Source organism: Sphaerodactylus townsendi, linkage group LG05 (assembly GCF_021028975.2).
Source record: "Sphaerodactylus townsendi isolate TG3544 linkage group LG05, MPM_Stown_v2.3, whole genome shotgun sequence".
Taxonomy (NCBI): domain Eukaryota; kingdom Metazoa; phylum Chordata; class Lepidosauria; order Squamata; family Sphaerodactylidae; genus Sphaerodactylus; species Sphaerodactylus townsendi.
This window is the reverse complement of record NC_059429.1, coordinates 41,904,575-41,925,829: the sequence shown is the minus strand read 5'-3', so window position 1 is coordinate 41,925,829 and position 21,255 is coordinate 41,904,575. Positions and strand designations below refer to the sequence as shown.

Genomic DNA, 21,255 nt, shown 5'->3' with positions numbered 1-21,255 from the left:
AACATTTTAAAAAATCTGCAGAGTCAGTTGGAGCTCCAGTGGCTGGTCAGAAGTGGTGCTGGGCAAAAGTCCACCCTGCCCCACCCTCTTTTAAAGAAAACATGGCAGGCACAGGAAATATTTCAGCTGGTGCCATGGAGCCCATGGGGACCAGACTGGGGACCCCTACATTAGCCAATCAGTGCTGCACGTCTGGTTTTTGCTGAACTTGGTGGAAAAAAATCATGCCTAAACAAAATGTGGCCCACTGAATTTCAACAGCCCCTCAAATTATCTATGTATACATTCTGTTATATTTTGAACAGTATATTAGAAATTCTCTCTCCATGGGTTGCTCTCTTCCTAATTAATTTCTACAATCCCTTCCCCCCCCCCCCACTTTTTCGGAGAGAACATATCAAATGAAAATTATTACTGAGCAACAATATCCAGTAGGAGATGCATAATTTTAGGGCAAGCTAATATAAGACTTAGTTCTAATTAAAATACTCAAGAACCATTTTTTTAAAAAAGCTATAAGGAGGAGGGGATCAAGGCATATTTCTTTCTTTTAAAAAGGCATCTTTCTTTTCTTTAAAAAGAAGCATGTTAAATAATTGATATGTGGGCCTTTTTATACAGTTTTACTGTTTTCTTTAAGTAGAGGGAGATCGATGTGATTTAGTAGTTTTGTGAGTAAGAATATTTCAGCTCCTTCTAAACTTTGTCCCTTGTTCTGAAGAAAATGTCTTTTCTTCTTTTTCTACAGAACATCCTAGCATTAAATCCCCATAAACAAACACATGCAACTTTGAATTCTACAGCAACTAAGAAGCATGAAAAAATGCACTGGAAAAGGAATGCAGATAAAAACTGTTCAGTGAGTATCATGCTTGAATTTGCTATCTTTTGGGAAACGTTACCTCACGGATAAAATTCTTAATTGTATACAAATAGGGACTACTAATGGTTTAGTTTGTTTACCTAGTTTAGCCTTACTATGAGAAATGTTTTTGACAGAAGAGATAGGGCAGTCAAATGGCTTAAATTATGTCTTTGGTTTATTACAGCAACTATAAACTTTCAAAATTTTCTGATAATTTTTCACTCCATCCTGCCCTCCCCGGACTGTCCCACACAGTGGTATAATTTGTTGTTTTTCTCTTATGTGATATGATTTGGCCTGAGTTTTTGATTTTCAATTTTTATTTTGTGAAATCTCTCAGATCAAAAGACCTAAATGGCAACTTTTCTTTTGGAAGTACATACAGCGTAGGAACTTATAACAAAATTTGAAAATTCCTGATAAAAGGAGCCATTTTGAGTCAATTTTAAATAGCTGGACTCTGATTCTAGGACCTTGATAAGGAGATTAGGTGGGATAAAGTTGTTTGATGTTCTCTTTGATGCCATCTCTAGGGTAAAGTTCTGTGAGCAAAAAAGTGTGAGGGAGAGAAGAGCAAGCCCCAAATCATGTGGGGCATTAGATTTTTTAATCATGAGAAGGGACTGTCAGTTAATGAAAAAGCCTTTGCTCATGCAGAAGTTCTCAGGCTGACATCACCAGGACCAGGTTGTAGGTGAGGTGAAAGACCTCTACCCTAGACCCCAGAGAGCTGCTGCTGCTAGTCTGAGGAAACAGTACTGTCTTTGATGAGAGAAGGGTCTGATTCAATATAAGGCAGCTTCATTTGTGAATTCTCCCTCATGTATAAAAAATCCAGGACATAACCATGTCATGGAGAAGGATTTTGGCTAAGCCTCTTTTTTTTCTTCAAAATGAGGGAGATTACCAATGGATTTTGTCCTTTATCAGCCCATCCAAGGGGCTGTGTGCCCAGCTGTGGCGCCACAGCTATGCTGGGCCGCTGCTCCCAAAGAGGCTTTCAGTGGCGCCGAGAGGCTGGAAGGACGAAAAAGTCTCCCTGCTGCCGAGAAGCCCCCAATGACCATAACAGATGTACACCCCCTTTTTGGTGCTGTAAGTCTGAGGCTCCATCCGCTAGCACAATGCAGCAAATGGCTGGGAGAAAGCCAACTAATATTGACTCCGCCCCTGGGCATGTCCCATGTCCCAGACCTGCCCTCACTATGCTTGCTTCAAGAGCACTGGGATGCTGATGCTAGTGTCTGGTGCCACATCCCTGTGCCAGGGAGGGCTGTGGCAGTCCCATGCCAGTGAAATCGCCCATAAATCTGTTGGCATGGCCACTCCCATGGGTAGATTCCCCCCCCTTTGGATGGGGTTTTGAGTCTTATAAAGAAGTTAGGCTATCTTCAGTGTGATATGTATTTAAGTTGTGTTCCTGTACTAAAGAAAAATATATACATGCAATGGCAGATGTATCTCTCTAATAATTGCGGTCATTGAACAGTCATTGATAAAGCATAGGTAAAATGTGGGGAGTATGAATAGGTATAGCTTGGTGACATTTCTTAATCACAACTATTCAACCAATAATTGGCATAATTATTAGGGTGTGTCAGAAGCAGTAGTTTGACATTTGATTCTTTGAGCTAATGTCTGTTCATACTTCTGTAGTAATTTTTCCCATGTCTTCTGAATGTTAAAGGAACATTGTATTTATGAAAAGAACTGTTGATATGATAATTATGAAATCTGGATATGTAATTTATTGTGTATGAAGTAGTGCAAATCCTTGAACTGATGATATCTAGAGACCATGACCCAAATCCTGAGTATCCTTGTAGGGATAAATTTGTATCCAGAATTGAACAAATTAATGCAATCTAACGAACATAGAGACTTGCTGGAAAATGGCATTAAAGTTGCTCTGTTAATTTTCAAACCTAATTTTTAGAGAGAGATTTTTCCATTAGATTGATTGTTCACTTCCCTTCCAAAACATCTAAAGTCAATGGGAATTACAGGTTCTTATCCTCTCTGAGGATTTTGTTCAAAAGCTTGAAAAGCAAGCCAAATTCTTTTAATTATCTGCTGTACTTTCAAAGTTGTTTATATATTTCTTGGTTGTATATGTAGTTGAAAGTGTTTATTGACTCCATTTAGATTAAGTTATAAATGGCAAATAGGCTTTGTTTGTTTTCACAATTCACCATAAAAACCTAGACAAATAAAGTTAGAGATGGTACTGTTTAAGGGCCCCTTAGGTTCTTTTTTTTTTTGGAAAAACCATCAATTTTAAAATAAAAAAGTAATTATTCACACAACTTCCTTGCAGCAGCTATGACATGGGAGGGGGTGGGCTCAGTAGAGATGATATCTCATTTTTCACTGTTTTAATCTATTTTCACATTGTGGTAAAACTTGCCTTTTTGAAGCTTGCTTTGCAGAATTTGTAAAATTTGATTTCCTGTAAGTTTTTTTGTCAGCAAAGAAACACAAATACACAAGTGAAACCTGTGCTTGCTTCTGTAACAGTGTCTGAAAGGCATCTTTACCACAAGGACTCCAGTAAGGGTTGGGAAATGTATAGTATTGCTAAGCAACGCCTTACTATGATGGATCATACTTTTGCAAATGTCCTACATGGAACCGTTTGAGTGGCAATTAGCGAAGCACAAACAAGAAAAAAACCCCTCCAGATTGCAGGAATGGAGTAGTGGAATGATAGGGCGAAAGCATCACAACACTTTTATGGAGGAAAAGGAAACCAGAGAGCTTCAATGATCAATGTAATGTTACTGAAAGAATGATTGATGGACATTCAAGGGGAAAGAGAAAGGGGGAAATGGCCCAACTATTTATAGAATGCCTTAGATAGAAAAATTAAAAATGAGATTCTCAAACAGAGGTGGAGCTGTCTCTGTGCTTGGCTAACACTGTAGGGAAAGGTACCAATACAGCAATACTTCTTGCCTTGGACCTGAATGCCTCCTTAGCAGAAGAGGGAGAAGAAAGGGAAGTAGGAGAGAGGGGGTGGGTTGCTTAGGGGGGTGGGTTGCTGGCAAGGCATAATTTGGAAGGTTGGAGCCAACCAACATTTCTACTGGTGAAAATAAAAGAAAGTAATTTGTTTGGCAGCTGGAAATCCTGTGCCTGGATGAGAGGGGCTATACAGTAACTGTAGAAAAGGGTGAGATTGAGAGAAAAAGATTTCTGGATCCAACCTGTGATCTGTGTTTCAAACCACATGTGGAAATTTCATACAGGCATAATTTTTTTCTGACTCATTAAGTGACTTCACACAAACATGGTATGTGAGTTCAGCGTAGGGTTCAGTAAAACCATGTACTCCAGAGGCGTACCTACCCAGAGACATGGGGAATCCCAAGTTCCCGGGCGCATGCCATCTGGTCACTTGGGGGTGCAAAATTGGCCCCCCACATGACCAGGAAGATGGCTCCGCCCTACCACGTGACCAGGAAGATGGCAAGGCTGCCTGTCATCTCCGGGCGCCCTTGACCCCACCCATGTCGTCATCAGCATGGGCAGGGTCAAGGGTGCCTGGCAACCCCCCCCCCCCGCCATCCCCCTCCCCTTGCTCTCAGCTGGGACACCTGCACCCGATAGGTAATTGTTTTGTATATATGTAGCAAAGAGAAAGCAGAAGAGAGTGCCTGGCGAAGCACTTTGTTAGTCAGTATTGCAGCAATAAAGGAACTTCTGAGCAGTTGACTGTGTATCTGTGTGCTGTTCCTGCTTTGCATACTCTTGGGTGATCTACTCATGAGTAACGCAACTGCTGGAAAAATTGTCTACACTCCCTGCGATCTTAACAAAAGGGGGGCGGGGGCCAGCAGCCAGGCGCCCTTGACCCTGCCCATGTTGATGACGACATGAGCGGGGTCAAGGGTGCCCAAAGATGATGAGGCAGCAGGAAGTCCTGCTGCCTTGTCTTCCTGGTCACATGGGGGGACGGAGCCCCGGCCTCATGTGCAGGGGGGGGTGCCCGGAAACAATTTGTCTCCAGGCACCGTTTGCCCTCGATATGCCTCTGACACACTCCCTCTGAATACATGCAGGAACGCACACAGTGGGGATGTTTTGCGAAGTGTGTCTTCTTTCCATATCCTTCATACATTCCTCCCTAACCAAGGGAGGAGCTTTGCCTGAGTGGTGGAGGATCTGCTTTTCATGCAAAAGGTCCCAGGTTCAACCCAAGCCTCTCCACTTAAAAAGATTCAAATGGTGGTGATGTGAAAGACAGTTACCTAATCCCCATCAGTCAAAGCAGACAATATGGACCTGGATAGACTAATGGTCTGACTTTGTAAGATAACTTTGGGTCTGACTCTGTAAGATAACTTTATGCTGTTAGAATTGAAGAGCTCCGCTAAGATTTATGACAGTCACTCCCACCTGCAGTGCTATGGCCATCCTAACCAGGATCCATATCCTATATAATTGTTATGAACAAGGAGCTGTGTACAAGGAAAACAAATTCTTTTGCTTAATATGACATTTCTATAGGTTTTAGATATAACAAAGTAACCACTATGTTTGCTCTTGAATGCAAAAAAGAGAGTCAAGGCATTTTAATATATCGAAAAGCGTGTAATTAAATCTTGGTTAGAATCTTACCCTTCGCACCCTTTACTGAAATTTAAAATGTTGCTTTGGGGAATGCCACACTGTGGTTGAAGGAATTTGTCAGGCTAATGCAATGTAATCTAAAACTTTTTTACCACCATTTTGTGGACTCAGCATTTATGGGTGTTAACAGATGGCATCATTGTTGCTGAGTTTGCCTGCTGCTTTGGCAGTCTGTTTAAAAGCTTTGATTATAAATTGAGCCCAACATCCTGGTGAGACCAGTTGGGTCCCATTGTGCAGACTCATCAAAGCTTGGCTCAAATCACAGATAGATAGAGCATTGGTGGTTGATAATGGGAAAAGGAACCAAGCTGCAAGGAAGACTCAGCTAGAGCAGCTAATCTGGACCAGTGGTGATCCTTGCATGATGGCCACATCCGCCATGCATCATAAGCAACATGAGTCAGATGTTCTATAATGGTGTCTGCTGATGTGACTGCTTTGCTTTGAAAAGCGGGGAGGTAACTGTGCAAAACGGGACTTGGCATGACTGTCAGGGGTCATGCTCTCTTTGGAGTATGTGGTGGAAAATGGGGGCTTGCTCCTACACCATACGAAGGCAGTTGTCAGATACATATAAAACAGCATAGGTTCTAGTCAGGTTCAAGGATCGTCTGCCTTTAAGGGCACCAAGTACCGGTAACTTGTTTCAGTAAGCTGAATAATGTAACTGAAGTTTGTATCACAGAGCAGGCCCAGATGGTAAGGTGAGCATGTTCACATGAACATATGCAAATGATAAGGTGAGCATGTTCACATGAACATATGCAGTTGTCTTATAATGAATGAGATCATTGGACCATCAATGATTGGTGGTGAGTTTCCAGGATCTCTACCCTTCGGCTTGATCATTTGCACTGGAGATAGTGGAGATTGAGTGGGGCCCTTTTGTATGCAAAGCAGAATCTCTATCACTGAGTCACAGCCCTGCCTCATTGACCTTATTCTTGAGTATTGCTTTCTTCTGACACCATTTGACAATCAGTTTGAACTATTAGTGTGGCTGAATTCACAAGTCAGTTTGCCGTGTAGAACCACTCCTTGAAACCCCCTGCGCCCAGAATCTACATTATAGGAAAGATATTTTACTTGCTGGGAGACAGCAAAGAAGCAAGAAGCAAACATCTGGGTATCTTCACATACACTGAGACTTGCTATTCCTTTATAATAAGAATATACAGATTTTCTTTTTTCATCTCTATTAACTGATGTCTACTAACTAATTAAAAAACTTACACACACACACACCCCCATATGTTCTCTTCTATGAGAAGCAGTTTTTCACAGGAATTGACACTTTTGTTGTGATAAGACAGGACTTGGTTTTAGGAAACAGTGGCTAGCTACTGAATCCCAATACTATTTGTGGAGATCTGCCATCTATGGCCATGTAAGAACTTAGGAAGACCCCTATTGGATCAGATCATAACTCTGTCTCATTCTGTGACCAAGAGTCACCAGTTGGACACTTCTGGAAAGCATCTTAGTACGACATGAAGGCTCAAATCTCCTCTAGTTCTCTTGAAGACGTGCTTGTCAGGCAGTATACCTCTCACCCTATTAGTTCCATTTAGCTGCCATAGCAAATTTCCTACTGTCTGTTCTGTTTGGCATTGGAAGGGCATTTGACTACCCATTGGCTTATGTATTGTCAAATGGATGCTACGATCACACAGGGAGACAGTCAAATCTCTTTGGAATTATTATGTTTTCTTCAGTCCCAGTAAAGATACTAAACAATGTTTTTGTTTGGATGCTGGTTCTCTGTGGAGTGTCCAGATGAATCTGATATACCAGAAGTGGCTCAAAAATGTAAATCTTTCATGCCTTTAAAGAAAAGGTGCAAAGCTTATTTGTTTTTGTAAGCAATTTTGGCTTTTGGATCTGATGGTGGAAGAAATTGATTACCTTGTTGGTACTTCTGTTGACATATTTAAATCCATTTTAAGTACTTCAGGTGTAGGCAAAAATGGGACCCAATATTTTAAATATTTTACAGAGGCAATATATAGTAGGCTACAGTTCTTACAACACTAACAATCCATTTCAAATAAAAATTTAACAGTCTACAAAAGGCCCCATTATAAATATTTTGCTGAAGCCTGTTCAGATGAAAATAAAGAACTAAAACAGTGTAAATTGGGAAACTAGAAAGGTTTACAGGTAGGATCTGTTCCAAATCATTTTTGTTTGTTTGTTTTTGACTTACTTTCTCCAAGGAATCAAATTTGCCAAATTTTGACATGAAACACTAAGTTGGATTTCCTTTGGGAGCAGACATTGGGGCTTTGTGTTTCTGACTGGAATGAGTCAATAAAATGGAGTGTGAGGGGGATGTCACTGTTACTTGGCAAGCCCAGTTTCATTTGATTATTTTTTTTTAGGGTAGAAGAGCAGCATTTCTGCTGGACAGCATCATCCATCTGGGAAAACATATTTTCTGATAGTTCCAGCTCCTGCCTTTGACTCTGGCAGTAGATTGCCAAACACACTTATTGTATTGTGTAATCCCTTTGGAAAAAGGTCTTTCTCATTTCGTGTTTGGCTTGAGCTATGATAAATACATTCACTCTTTACCTGGAGGAATTTTGCTTTGATACAGCTAGAGTCTGTGCCATAAGTCTCCAGGTCCCTCAAATAGCTGTGGACCATGTCCTGGGTTAGCAAGAGCTGTCTGGCAAGTGTTATTTACTGCTGTTCTCATAAGAGCAAAGCTGAAAGTACTGAGTGTTTTGTTGTGAATGTATATTGTTGAGAATGTAGAAGAGTATCTGCCCATTTGTATGTTTGTATGTTTCAGAGAATGTTTGGAAAATATTCACCTGTTCAGGAAGTGCTGTCTTTGTTCTGAATTTACCTTGTTTTATCATGATGTAATCACATAGCCAAATCTGATTGGGTTGTGACTTTGTGCCATTAAATGTGTGTTCCATAATTGGCTGGGATAGTCTGTGTGACTAATCCAAAAGAGGCAACATGATGATCAATAGTGCAATTCTAAGAACATGTCCAAAAGAGAGAGAGAGCACCTCACTGAGTAGACTTGAATAGGATTCTGATTAGATCTGTTTAGGATTACTCTCTAAAAGAAGCAAAATGTCAAACCATTGCCAACTGGAAGGTAGAACTGACAGCAAGTTGGATCAATAAAAGGGTTAATGCTGTACAATTAAGGTTTTTTTCCCTGAAAATTGAAGCACAACAATATTCAGCAAAGCTTAGTTGTGCTGTTATTGATTGTGCTTGTAAGGAATATTGTCTTTCAGAAATCTCTAGTGTCCTTGCTCTAAGTAAGAGAAACAGTATGAAAGTATATTGAAGGTTACAATATTTTTGCTATAGCAGTGGTGTTGCAGTGAATTAGCAGAGTAAATAATATAGCAGAGATGCAAGTGTATTGTTTTGTAGAACTTTACTGGATAAAAAATTAAGTTACACTAAATATAGGAACAGCAAACTCTATGCAAGTGCTCAGTCTGGGTATCTGTGCTTGTGTGTGTGTCTCCTGGAAAATTACTCTTTTAATTGTGATTGTGTAACTTACTAGTTTTTAATGATGTGATTTTAATATGAGTGTTAGCTGCCCTGAGTCTGGTTTAGGCTGGGGAGGGCAGGATATTAAATCGAATAAAATATATTTTTTAATGACAAAGGAAAAGGACACAGGGAATGGGATTGGAGGCCAACCAGATGGATGTTGTTGCTGCCCTCAACCAAAGGTCTGGTGGAAAAGCTCTGTCTTACAGATAGTAAAAAAATTACAGCACAATAAAAACAAATAAATTACAATGCAGCTACTAAAAACAAAGTCATTAAACCACTAAAACAAGTGGGTGCCATTTATTTATTTAGTAAATGTATTTAGTGATATTGTAAGAGAAGAGATTGGATGAAAAATCCATCTACCCCAGTCTCCTGGACTCACCTAGGTGTTTGTAGGAGATCTTCAAGAGGCATGAAAGCCACAGCCTGCCTTTGCTGTTTCCAGTAATGTTCTGACTGTACTGCCTGTGAGGTACTGTGAGCTATCATGGCTAAGCCCGTAATATGTCAGTCATTCATGAATTCATGCAGTCATGTTCTAATGGTATTTAAAGATGACACCGGCTGTTATATGCAGTTCTGTGTGACATGCAGTTTGGCTTTAGTCCTACACAGTGAATTTCAGGCCATGACAGCTTTTCTTTGGCTGTAAGAGCCAGATCCAAAATATTGGAATCAGAGTCATTGTTTAACCCTCATGTTTTTGTGTTTTAATAACCAAACTTCCTAATTATTGTTACCACAGAACCTAATCCTATGCTCTTTACAGCTTTAATTTTACTAAAGCTATTACCCAACTACTGTAGTATATAAATAACTATAAGGGAACACTCTCATTATCACTGCAACGAAAAGTTAGCCTCTAACCCTAACTTAACTTCTCCCCTGTTTCTCATAATTCCAATATTGCTTTAAAAAGCTCCATTTGATTGAATATTGGAGCCAGTGTAGCTAGCAGCCAGTTAAGACATGAATTAATCCACCACCAATGAATGGTATAAAGTTATGTTTGCATAAAAACCAGTAATGATAAAAATTTCATGCACATTTATTTTTCTGTCATACAACAAAATATCCTTATGCAGAATGATAAATAAGCTTTGGATTCGATCCAGCTAGCATTTTCACTCATCTTGGCCAATTTACCACCTTATTACCGTTCCCATTCCACACAGGCCCCAAGATTACAAATATAGTCTTTTCGGTAGTGAAAGGGACCCTTTTCTCCCCTTTTCACCAGTAGACAAAGTGATTGAATCCAGCCCTTGAGAATGACTGATAGACACTACAAGAAATAAAAAATACTAGATGTCATAGTGACTTGATGCCTACAAGTGAAGAAGACAGTATTTCTTCAATATCTTCAGTGCAAGAGAAATCAAATGTGTAGCTTTTGTTACATCCATGGCATGAGGTTAGGGTTGCAAACCTCAAGATGGTGGCTGGAGATCTCCCACTATTATGATCTCCAAAGTACAAAGATCAGTGCATCTGGAGAAAATGGCCACCATGAAAAGTGGACTGTATGGCATTATACTCCATTGAAGACCCTCCCTTCCCCAAACACTGCCCTCCTCATGCTCAACTCCAAAAATCTCCAGATATTCCATAACTGAGAGCTGGCAAACTTACATGGGGTGCAGAACTGGCAAATAAGTTGTCATCAAAATAGCGTACTCTGGCATGGTTCCAGCACTGTAAGCTTTCTCAGGCTCTCAAATTGAGATGCAGCATGGGTTCTGTTCGGAGCTGAGAGTTGCAGTTGCTGTCTACTTCATCTCATGTCACATTTCTGGCTGCTTGCCTGCCTTCCTTCATGTCTTCACATGGTGTGATTCAAACTTGGTCTACATGTAAACCATTCTGCTGGGTTTCATTTACATCCAACAAAGGGAGGTGGTAACAAAGTGGCAGAGGATTGAGGTAAATGGATGAATTACATCACTTTCCACTGCAGGAAATGGATCTTTTTTTTTTCAAAGTTCCTTGTAACTGGAGAAACTTAGACTTCATGAAATGGCTAAGGTAGAGCTGGTCTTCCTGATATAACATGTAACACCTTAAAATGTACAGTGTCTTTGTATGAGGTCTGTGAAAAAGATGAACTAGAAATGAAGGTGGTGATAACAACAACTATGTTACTTTTCCTTTCCTGTAAAATCTGAAGCCCATTTTTGTCAAGATCCTCCTTGCACTCATACTCCTGGAAAATGTTGGCACTCAATAACTTCTGCTTAGTGCGCTTTCTTAATGGCTATAATATGGTTTAAGCTCTTGGGAATGTTGCTGTCTCATCTCTGACCTTGGAGATAGCAGTGTCCAACAGAAGTTTCATTTTTTGCTTGGAGATGGAGGGAGGGAGAGAGGTTCAGCTTAGCCTTATAGTTTCTGCTATACTTTCTGAATTCCAGTCTGGCAATTGCCTGTTGTATGACCATCACAACTTCTCAATAAATGCAGATTTTGCTAAACCTGGAGTCTGACTTATTGTAGGAGAGTGGAACATGGCAATTTTGTAACTTCAGTCTTCAACCACAATATTCTGCTGCATGTGTCGAGCGGGCTACAGTGTCTGCCATGTCAGGCTTAGGGGGGAATGGTTGTCATTTCAAGGAACTGATTGCTCGCACACAGAGGTGGGATCCAACCAGTTCTCACCACTTCTCTAGAAGTGGTTACTAATTTTTTCTGAGTGCCGAGAAAGGGTTACTAAAGCAACCTCCCTGCCCAATAGGGACTGGAGGTGCATATGTGCAGCGGCGCCACTGTTTGAATCCCACCACCATCAGAACCTGTCATTAAAATTTTTGGATCCCACCACTGCTCGCACATAATAATTTTTCATTTATATGTATTTTTATCCTGCCTTAAACTTAAAGAGCAGATTACAACAAAGCTCATATGCATCATAAAATCAAATACAACTAAAAGAATTACAATCAATTGTAACCAATAAAACTTGTTAAAATATTCAAACTATTATAATAAAACTATTAAAAATTCATAATATTACTAAAACAGTAGGAGAGGAAAACCATTTCTTCAGCCAAAGGTAAAAGAAAATAGGTGCATCTTTACCAATCTTCTGAAATCATATAAAGAAGATGCTTAATGGACGTTGGGGGAGACCATAACACAGTCTCAGGGCCACCACTGAGAAAGACCTATCTGGAGTCACCATCTTTTCTACCACTGAAGGTGGTAGTACTATCAGCTTTGTCTGCTGAACTTAAGGGACAGGTAGTTCAATATGGGAGAAGGGACCCAAATATTTGGGACCCAGGTGATTTAGGGCTTTATAAATCAAACAAAGCATCTTGAATTGGGCTTGCTAGCAAAATGGCAGCCAGTGCTTTCTTCTAAGATTGGCATGATGTGTGTCTGGCCAGTCGTACCCATACAGTCTCACCGCTGTGTTCTGCAGTACTGCAGCTCTGAACCATCTTCAAGGGCAGCCCCATGTAGAGCACATTACAGTTGTCCAATTTGGAAGTTACCACAGTATGGAGTACTGTAGGGCCAGTAGCTGTTCGGTAGAGGCACTAGCTGGTGAACCAGCCGGAGCTAACCATAGGTACTAGTGTTCCATATTTGCTTAATTTGGAAGCTTTTAGTGTTAGTATTTAAGTCTGAGTACAAACAATTGTGCTTCATAAATTATGGATTCAAGTTTTAACACCCTGAAATTTTCAGCAAAGCCGAATAAAGTTGTTACCCATTTGGGGTTTTAAAAAACCAGAGCCTGAAAAAATTCAGTTCTCCCCACCACTGCTTCTCAAGTCCACGTGGACTTGAGAAGTGGCCGTGGGAAGAACTTCAACCCCCCTTGCCATTTTCCAAGCCCATGAGAACTTAGGAACCAACAGCAGGGCTGGCAGACAGAGCTGTGATTGGGAAAAGAGGGTTGCTTGCACAGGGTGGAGAGCTCTGCTCTCTGCAAGCAATGTAACTCGAGTCCCCTCCTCCCTCCCTCCCTTCCCAATTGCAAAGGCAGCAACAAACTTTGTGACTAAGGGGGGGGGGGCGGGAGCTGATAGCAAAGCCAGCAATTGGCTTTGAGATTGTGGGAAGGGGGTTCTTACAGAGAATAAGAAGCTCTGCTCTCTGCAGGCAACCGGCTTAAGTCCCTGCCTCCCTCCCCAATCACAAAGCTGGCAATCAGGGAGAGTTGTTTGCTGAGTGTGGAGAGTTCCACTTTCTGCAAGCAACCCAACTTGAGTTACCATCTCCCCACTTCCCTGATTGCAAAGCTGGCAATGGCTTTGTGATGGGGGAGGGTATGGCTTGCCAAGAGATCCAGGGAATATCTGCAGGGAAAAGCTGAAAAGCTGAAAAAGCCGAAACCTATTTGGATTTATTAAGTCCTAGGCCAGTGGTGGCGAACCTATGGCCATGCTGGCAGGGGATGATGGGAATTGTAGTCCATGAACATCTGGAGTGCCATAGGTTCGCCACCACGGTCCTAGTCTATTCAACTCTGCAAGTAGTCTGGGCTTTTTTTTTCCTGGTTAACCCCCCCCCCCTTTATTAATATTGTGACACAGGAAGTTGAATTAATAGAAATAATGTAATGAATGAGTGTAAATAAATGCTTTGTCGAAGGCTTTCTCGGCCAGAATCACTGGGGTGTTGTGTGGTTTCCAGGCTGTATGGCCGTCTTCTAGTAGCATTCTCTCCTGTTGTTTCGCCTGTATCTGTGGCTGGCATCTTCAGAGGATCTGATAGTAGTATTAGTAGTTTCCTACTATCAGATCCTCTGAAGATGCCAGCCACAGATGCAGGCGAAACGTCAGAAGAGAATGCAACTAGAACAATGGCCATACAGCCCGGAAACCACACAACACCCCACTAAATAAATGCTGTTTTATACTGAAGCATCAAAGATAGTTTTTTTCCCTGCATCATACATAGTTTTGGTATTATAAAAAGAGCTTTTTTCAGTACAGTGTCTGGAGGAATTGCCTGACCAGTAATCTTCATGTGAGTGGAATTGAGAACAGGTGATAGTTTATGGCATATTAGATCCTATGGAATCTGGACACTGTTTTCCAAGGCCATAATCATGTTGTCCAGAAATAATGATTTTTGTGTACAACAAAACAGCCATAAAATGTAGCCTTTTGAGAGTGCAGTAGGCACTTCTCTTCAAATAATGAACTGACTGTGCTTGTTTCCTCATTTTTATTTCTTATTTCTTTTTTACACAATTGCATGCTTTCCTTTCTGTTTAGTTTTAGAGCAGATAGTAATGGAATGTGATTTCCATAGACATACATTTCACTGTTGAAGGCTTTCATGGCTGGATTCACACACACAGAGAGAAATGTGGGTTTTCTGGTGGTTCTGGTGGGTTTTCTGGTGGTTCTGGTGGGTTTTCCGGGCTGCGTGGCCATGGTCTGGTGGATCTTGTTCCTAACGTTTCGCCTGCATCTGTGGCTGGCATTTCAGAGGTGTATCACAGAGGGAAGTCTGTAACAAACTTCAGACTTCCCTCTGTGATACACCTCTGAAGATGCCAGCCACAGATGCAGGTGAAACGTTAGGAACAAGATCCACCAGACCATGGCCACACAGCCCGGAAAACCCACCAGAACCAATACATTTCTCTCTCTGTTGTGTGTGTGTGTGTCAAATAAGTTGAAGATTTTGTTTAGGAATAATTGCAAGTCAAGACCCACAAAAATTGAGATGGTTTATATGCTGCCATTATCTTTTTGTCACATTCCTCCCCTTTCTTTTTTTTTAAACTTTAATTACAATGCAGAATGCTTTGGATTCTGATATTAAACTTTGCTTTTCAACTTCTGTATTGATCACAGTTTGCAAACCTTTATTGTTTAATTTTTCTTACATAATTAAAAAACCTACATGCACTTTCTGAATAGTCACTCTCTTCTTTGAATTTTAAAAGTTAAACATAGTTAAACATTAATGCAGTGGATAGATAACCTGCTGGCATGAATGCTTAACTATGTTTTACTGTTGAAATGTTCAGTGTTAACCAGATTTCAGAGTTGTGTTAACGTTCAAGGAAAATAAGATCTCCCATTCACCTGTAACTCCAAAATCTTTTAAAAGTTATTGTTAAACTCTATTGCTGCCCTTCACTTAACTTGTTTTAAGGGGCTATGTCAATGTAGTGGTGAGGAAGTTGAACTAAGACTAGGGGACGGGGCACCCATAATGCTCATTTTTGTAACCTTGGCCAGTCTCTCTCCCAGCCAGGGTTGCCAACCTTAGTTTTGGAAATGTCTGGAGCTTTTGGGGTAGAGATGGTGAAGGAGATGGGAACTCTGCAGGGATGTGATGTCCTAGGGTCCACCCTTAGAGCTGCCTTTTTCTTCACAGGAATTGATCTCTATAATCTGGAGTTCAGTTATAATTCCAACAGAACTCCGAGTTCCGACCTGGAGGCTGACAGCCTCTACTCTCACTTTAACTTCACAATGTTATGACTACAAAATGGAGGAATCACAGGCGTAGCTACCATGGGGACATCCGGGGACAAGCGCCCCGGGCGCCACCTTGTGGTGGGCGGAAAAATTGCAGGTTCGTTTGAAGCTTTCTGTATTTTTTACTGTTTTTTCCAATTTTGGTCTGCAGGAGGCACAGTTTTTAGGCTAGTGGCACCAAAATTTCAGGCTATCGTCAGGTGACTCTCCTGATGATATCAGCCAAGTTTGGTGAAGTTTGGTTCAGGGGGTCCAAAGTTATGGACCCCCAAAGGGGGTGACCCCATCCTCCATTGTTTCCAATGGGAGCTAATAGCAGATGGGGCTATCATTTTGAGGGTCCATAACTTTGGACCCTCTGAATCAAACTTCACTAAACCTAGGTGGTATCATAAGGATAGTCTCCTTCTGATACCACCCAGGTTTGGTGAAGGTTGGTTCAGGGGGTCCAAAGTTATGGACCCCCAAAAGGAGTGCTCCATCCCCCATTGTTTCCAATGGGAGCTAATGGTAGATGGGGCTACCCTTTTGAAGGTCCATAACTTTGGACCCCCTGAACCAAACTTCACTAAACCTGGGTGGTATAATCAGGATAGTCTCCTAAAGATAGCCTAAAATTTTGGTACTGTTATCTTAAACATTGCTCTCCTGACAAGCATCCTCAAATTTTCCCCGGATTCTCTCTTTAAATCCACCCCCTTTGGAGTGGATTTAAAGGGAGAATCTGGGCTCCCTAGATTAAAAAAAACATTGAAAGTATTGTTGAAGGCTTTCACAACCAGATTCAACTGATTGTTGTGGGTTTTACAGGCTGTGTGGCCATGGTCTGGTAGATCTTGTTCCTAACGTTTCACCTGCCTCTGTGGCTGGCATCTTCAGAGGTGTATCACAGGGAGAAGTCTGTTATAAGAGAAGTCTGGACACAGTGTATAACAGACTTCTCTCTGTGATACACCTCTGAAGATACCAGCCACTCTGTGATACACCTCTGAAGATACCAGCCACAAGATCTACCAGACCGCAGCCGGATGCAGCTTAGAAAACCCACAACAACCAACTTTGACAATGGTGCTGTTTGGGGTGGATGGGTGGGAAATCTACCCTGAAACAGCATCACTTTCAATGTTGTTTAAACTAGAGAGCCCAGAGTCTCTCTTTAAGGTGAATTTAAAAGGAGAATCTGGGCTCTCTAGTTTAAACAACATTAAAAGTGATGCTGTTTCAGGGTGGATTCCCCCCTTCAAAAATAGCATCACTTTCAATGTTGTTTAAACTAGGGAGCACTGGGTGTGTTCAGATTCATGTGTTGGGGCATGTTCTATAATGTGATGGTGTTTGGTCATGGTGGGGAAGGGGGAGGGGCGCTGCCCATATGCCGGGGGGGGGGGGGCGCAAAACTCAGATTTTGTCCCGGGCTCAATTTTCCCTAGCTACGCCACTGGGAGGAATGGTAGTTATGGATGGCACCTTGAGCTCCTTTGGAGGAAAGGCAGGATTTTTTAAAAAAGTAAGAATGTTTCACTTTTCTTTTTTTTATTTTTGAAATAGAATATTGTCAGATTCAAGCCACTACTTTGTGATATTGATACAGCGAACCTTCTCAGATGTCTCCTTCTGACCTCATGTTGACAGAGCCTCTGTTTTTCCTCTGACTGTTTGTACTAAAAGTTGTCCAGACATTTGTTCCAATCCTCATATTTTCCTGCTCTGTTCTCAGTTCTGGGAACATTTCTGAGCAGGCCTATGCTAAAGTCCCATTCTGTTCAGTGTGACTTACTGCCAAGAAACGTTCTTTGAATTGTAACCACTGTTAATTTAATTTATCCCATGTTCAGAAATGGTAAAATACAAGCTTCCCAGTTTAAATAGTTTCTTTATAAACGCCCCCCCCCAATGCTCCCCCCATTTCTTTGTTTTTTTAGGCTCTTGTGACAGATTTGCAAGGAAAATGTAATTTTAAAATGCAATTCTGACAAAGCAAACTTACTGTTTACCTTCAAAGTGGAGCAGGAAAGACCTCCTGTACTGTAAATGGACAAGAAACAGTGCGATGCAGAGGGAAGAGGAAGATGTCTCCGTTACAGACATTCTAGAGGGCTTTAGGTTGGGATCATTCCTACCGCCAACAGCTGCTAAGTGCTGTCTGTCTTAAATGAGAGAAAACTAAACTCTGAGGGGAATAGATTAGTTAAACAATGGAAACAGTATATGGTAAAAAATAAGAGATCATCTAATGTCATGATGATGAGCATTTGTAGTTATGTACAAAATACTTTCAACCTTCTCTCTTCTTTATCTGTGTTTTTTTTGAAACTGGTAACATTTCCTTGCTGCTAAGTACTGTTTCCATAACTGTTAGAGAATGTGCAGGTTTCTATAGTTTTCACCAACTGCTTGACAATATCTACGTCTGATTTTCTTACAATCCTGTTGTGGAAAAAAAAACCAGCAAGAAAATTGATGTTAATCCTGTTGTTGTAGCTGATCTGTTCTTAGAAGCTATTGAGATAAAATGGAGAATTTAGCAAAGCAGGGGGAAAAGATTTTTAAGTACATGGTGCTGGCCAGAATCCAGAGAGCTCTGTGTGATCTTTCTACTGCAGCTCCTGTGCCCAATGAAAAACTTCCCCTGAATCAATCAATATTCCAAAAGAATATTCCTTTTAGATAAAATGGGATGCAATTAAAAAAGGAGGCACCCTTGCATGTTTGTTGTGTGGGACCACACATGTGAGCCATATTGGTTCCTAGCTCATTTTAATATTTTCTAGTATATCATATATATCGTATGTTTTCTAGTATGTCGTGTCATCTGGCTATGATTAAACATTTAAGAGTCTTGTTCCAAATGATACTATCCTCTTTTCCACTGGAGGATCTAAGTAGACTTGTAAATTTATCCATCACATGCTGGACCATCTTTGTTTTGGAATTCTCCGCTTGGGTCCTAGTGTCTACTTATTTTTGTTACATAGTTATTCAGAGCAGTTTTCGCATGCCTTACCTAAAAGTGGGCTCCAAAAATCATTACAAGTAATGAAGTCTGCAATGCATAATGAGGCTAAAAACAGTGGCAACTTCAACCTAAAAAAACCACAAACCTTTGAAAGCATAAAAAAACACAATTCCGGTAGACTCCAGCATGCTAAAAACAGTGCCAAGCATTAAACTAAGAACAATACTTCTGTAACTGTGTAAAATTAATACTGTTAAACTAAGAGCTCTATTTAGCAATTAGCAAAAACCCAAGGATGATATTATGTGAACATCCTTTGGGTGGGCATTCTAACAGTGTTGTTGTTGCCACTGAAAAGGACCCCAGTCTCATGGCCACAACTTGAACATCAAATGAGCGTTTCGACTTCTTTTACAAACTCTCTGCCTTCAGCCATAGGACTGTTATGAGGATAATTTAGAGTGTCACATTTTTTGTGTTTCTGGGGGTTTTGGCTGGTTTTTGATGGCAGTTAATTTTCATGATAAGGTTTTGTTTTAAAAAATGTTTCTATCTTGTTTTATTTTGTGAGTCACCTTGAGCAGGTCTCTGAAAAAGTAGTATGCAAATATTTTAAATAAATAAATGAGATGCCTTCAGGGAATGAAGTTTATCTGCATAAACCTAGTAAATATCATGCTGTTTCCATTTTGAGGAGGACAGGATATGTACATTGCCCATTGCAAAATCGGTTGGGTGACTTTATCTGTACAGGTAGGGCAATGCAAAATACAACTATAATCATCCTGATGCCAGATAGTGGATTGGGGTATGTCTCTTGGCTAGTGCGATAAAATGGGATTTGGCATACTGGATTATGACTGCCTTTTGTGTCATCACTTCTCAACCCGACTAATTATTTGGCATCTAAATTGGTTATCCTGAGGATAAATTCCCAAGAGGCATCAGTCAGTAGAAGGGGCAAAAATAAAAAGGCAAATAACCCAAGATTGCAGAAAATTTATTCTTGAGAATTGTGTCGGAAGCACAGAACTAACAGAAACATCTATTTATAACAAACCTGGTCCACACAGTCAGAAAAAAGCCTGTAACTGAATCTCCAGCATTCCGCCTTTCTGCAACACGTTCCTCCCACTGAGCCTGGCTGTCTTGACGCATCAGTGCTGTTTCACTCTTCACTCCCTCAATACAAACGCCTAGCTATCTTGCACTCTATTTGTTATGTTTTGAGAATGGTCCCACTGCTCCATTCAGCCTTGTCTGTCTCATCTTCACTATATCAATATTATCTGTTGTGGTGGTCCCAGCTGGATCACATTCTGTTCCTGCTGTTCTCTCTGGCTGTCAAGAGTTTGCACTCAAGCAAAATCGGAAGCGTTAATACAGAGGAAGAATAAATAATTTGATCCATATATATGGACAAGAGGACAGATTTGCTGGGCAAAATGCTCCAAGTCTTTGGGTAGATAAATGTGTAAATATTTTCTCCTATGGGGTTACTTTTGGAATTTCTTCTGTGGCCAAATGCGTGTGTCACCTACTATATCTGGTGGAAAATACACATTCAATCTAGGATTCTTGACTAGAGCTCATTAGTCTAATAATCGCTTACTCAATCAGCTTAGATACCATAAACACATTGAATTTTATTCATGATGGACCTAATCATTATTGCACTGATTTTTTCATTCCCTTGTGAAGCCCATCAAGACTGAAACCTCCATCTAGTCATGATTCCAAGTGTGGGTGCCTGGATAAACAAGGGGCACCCACATTCGTAGCAGGAGGGATTTTTAAGTCGAAAGGAAACTAACCCCAGTTTATTAAGGCGTTCGCTTTTGGATGTCATGACTAATTGGGGTTAGTTGTGGAATTTCCTCTTCAGTCTCAGAATGTTCTACAACGAAAGGGAAAAGGAAACACACGACCATGTTCCGTCAGCCGGGGTCCTACCCATCACAAGCTCCTTCCGTCCATCGTATCTGAATTGAACCTAGTACTAATAATAGCAGTAATGATATTATTCAAAGCATTCAAAGTGACTGAGTGAATGGGAAGTCATTCTAGCCTAGTACCAGAATAACAAATGTTAATAACTGATATTAACCCTTTTTATTTTTATTATAATCATGAATGGGTATTTATTTCATTTTCCCTAAGTTAACGAAAGATACTTCTCTAACCTTGAAGCACAGGTAATATATTTTGCTTGATCATAAAAAACATGCAAGCATGCAGGCTACACAATGGAGTGAAGTTGTTAGTGGTGTAAAGTTTGTTCTATGAACCTACGGGTGTATGTCAGAGGACTTCTTATGTCTGAGAATCTTTTTTACAACTTTGTTGCACAGCATATTCTTGCTTCAAATGTGAGTTATTCCCAGTGGTCATGCAGGGACACAGGACTAAGTTTCTCCTTTTTATCCCCTGTTGGGCTGTTACTAGCCAGTTTAGTGTCCTGCCTTATATAGGGAGAGCGGCTTAGTAAGGACTCTCTTCAGCCTCTAGCTAATCTTTTTCTTTCACTTGCCTTTCTGCTTTTTTCTCCTTCTCATACTTACTTCTATAACTAATCTTAGTTATTAAAAAAAAGACCAATCCCACTGTTGTTACATTTTTATTCCTTAAATCTCCTCCTTGCCTCCACTGTTGTCTAACTGAACCAGGCCACTTGGAACAGGAGTGCAAGAGGCTTGAAAGATCTGAAGACGGATTCCTCTCAGAGAAGGATGCTGATCCAGGCCTACTGCAGATTCAGGAGCCAGAGTGCAGCTTGCAAATCAGCAAGCCAGGAGGAGGATATGAGC

At 40.8% G+C, this 21,255-nt stretch overlaps 1 protein-coding gene across 1 annotated transcript in view; it reads left to right on the top strand.

Annotated features, from left to right (window-relative positions):
• Positions 1–21,255, top strand: part of DPYD (dihydropyrimidine dehydrogenase) — a 652,845-nt gene that overhangs the window by 55,183 nt on the left and 576,407 nt on the right. Inside the window, exon 2 of the mRNA XM_048497540.1 lies at positions 749–859. Coding sequence (XP_048353497.1) covers positions 749–859 — 111 coding nt within the window. The remainder of the gene's footprint in view (positions 1–748; positions 860–21,255) is intronic.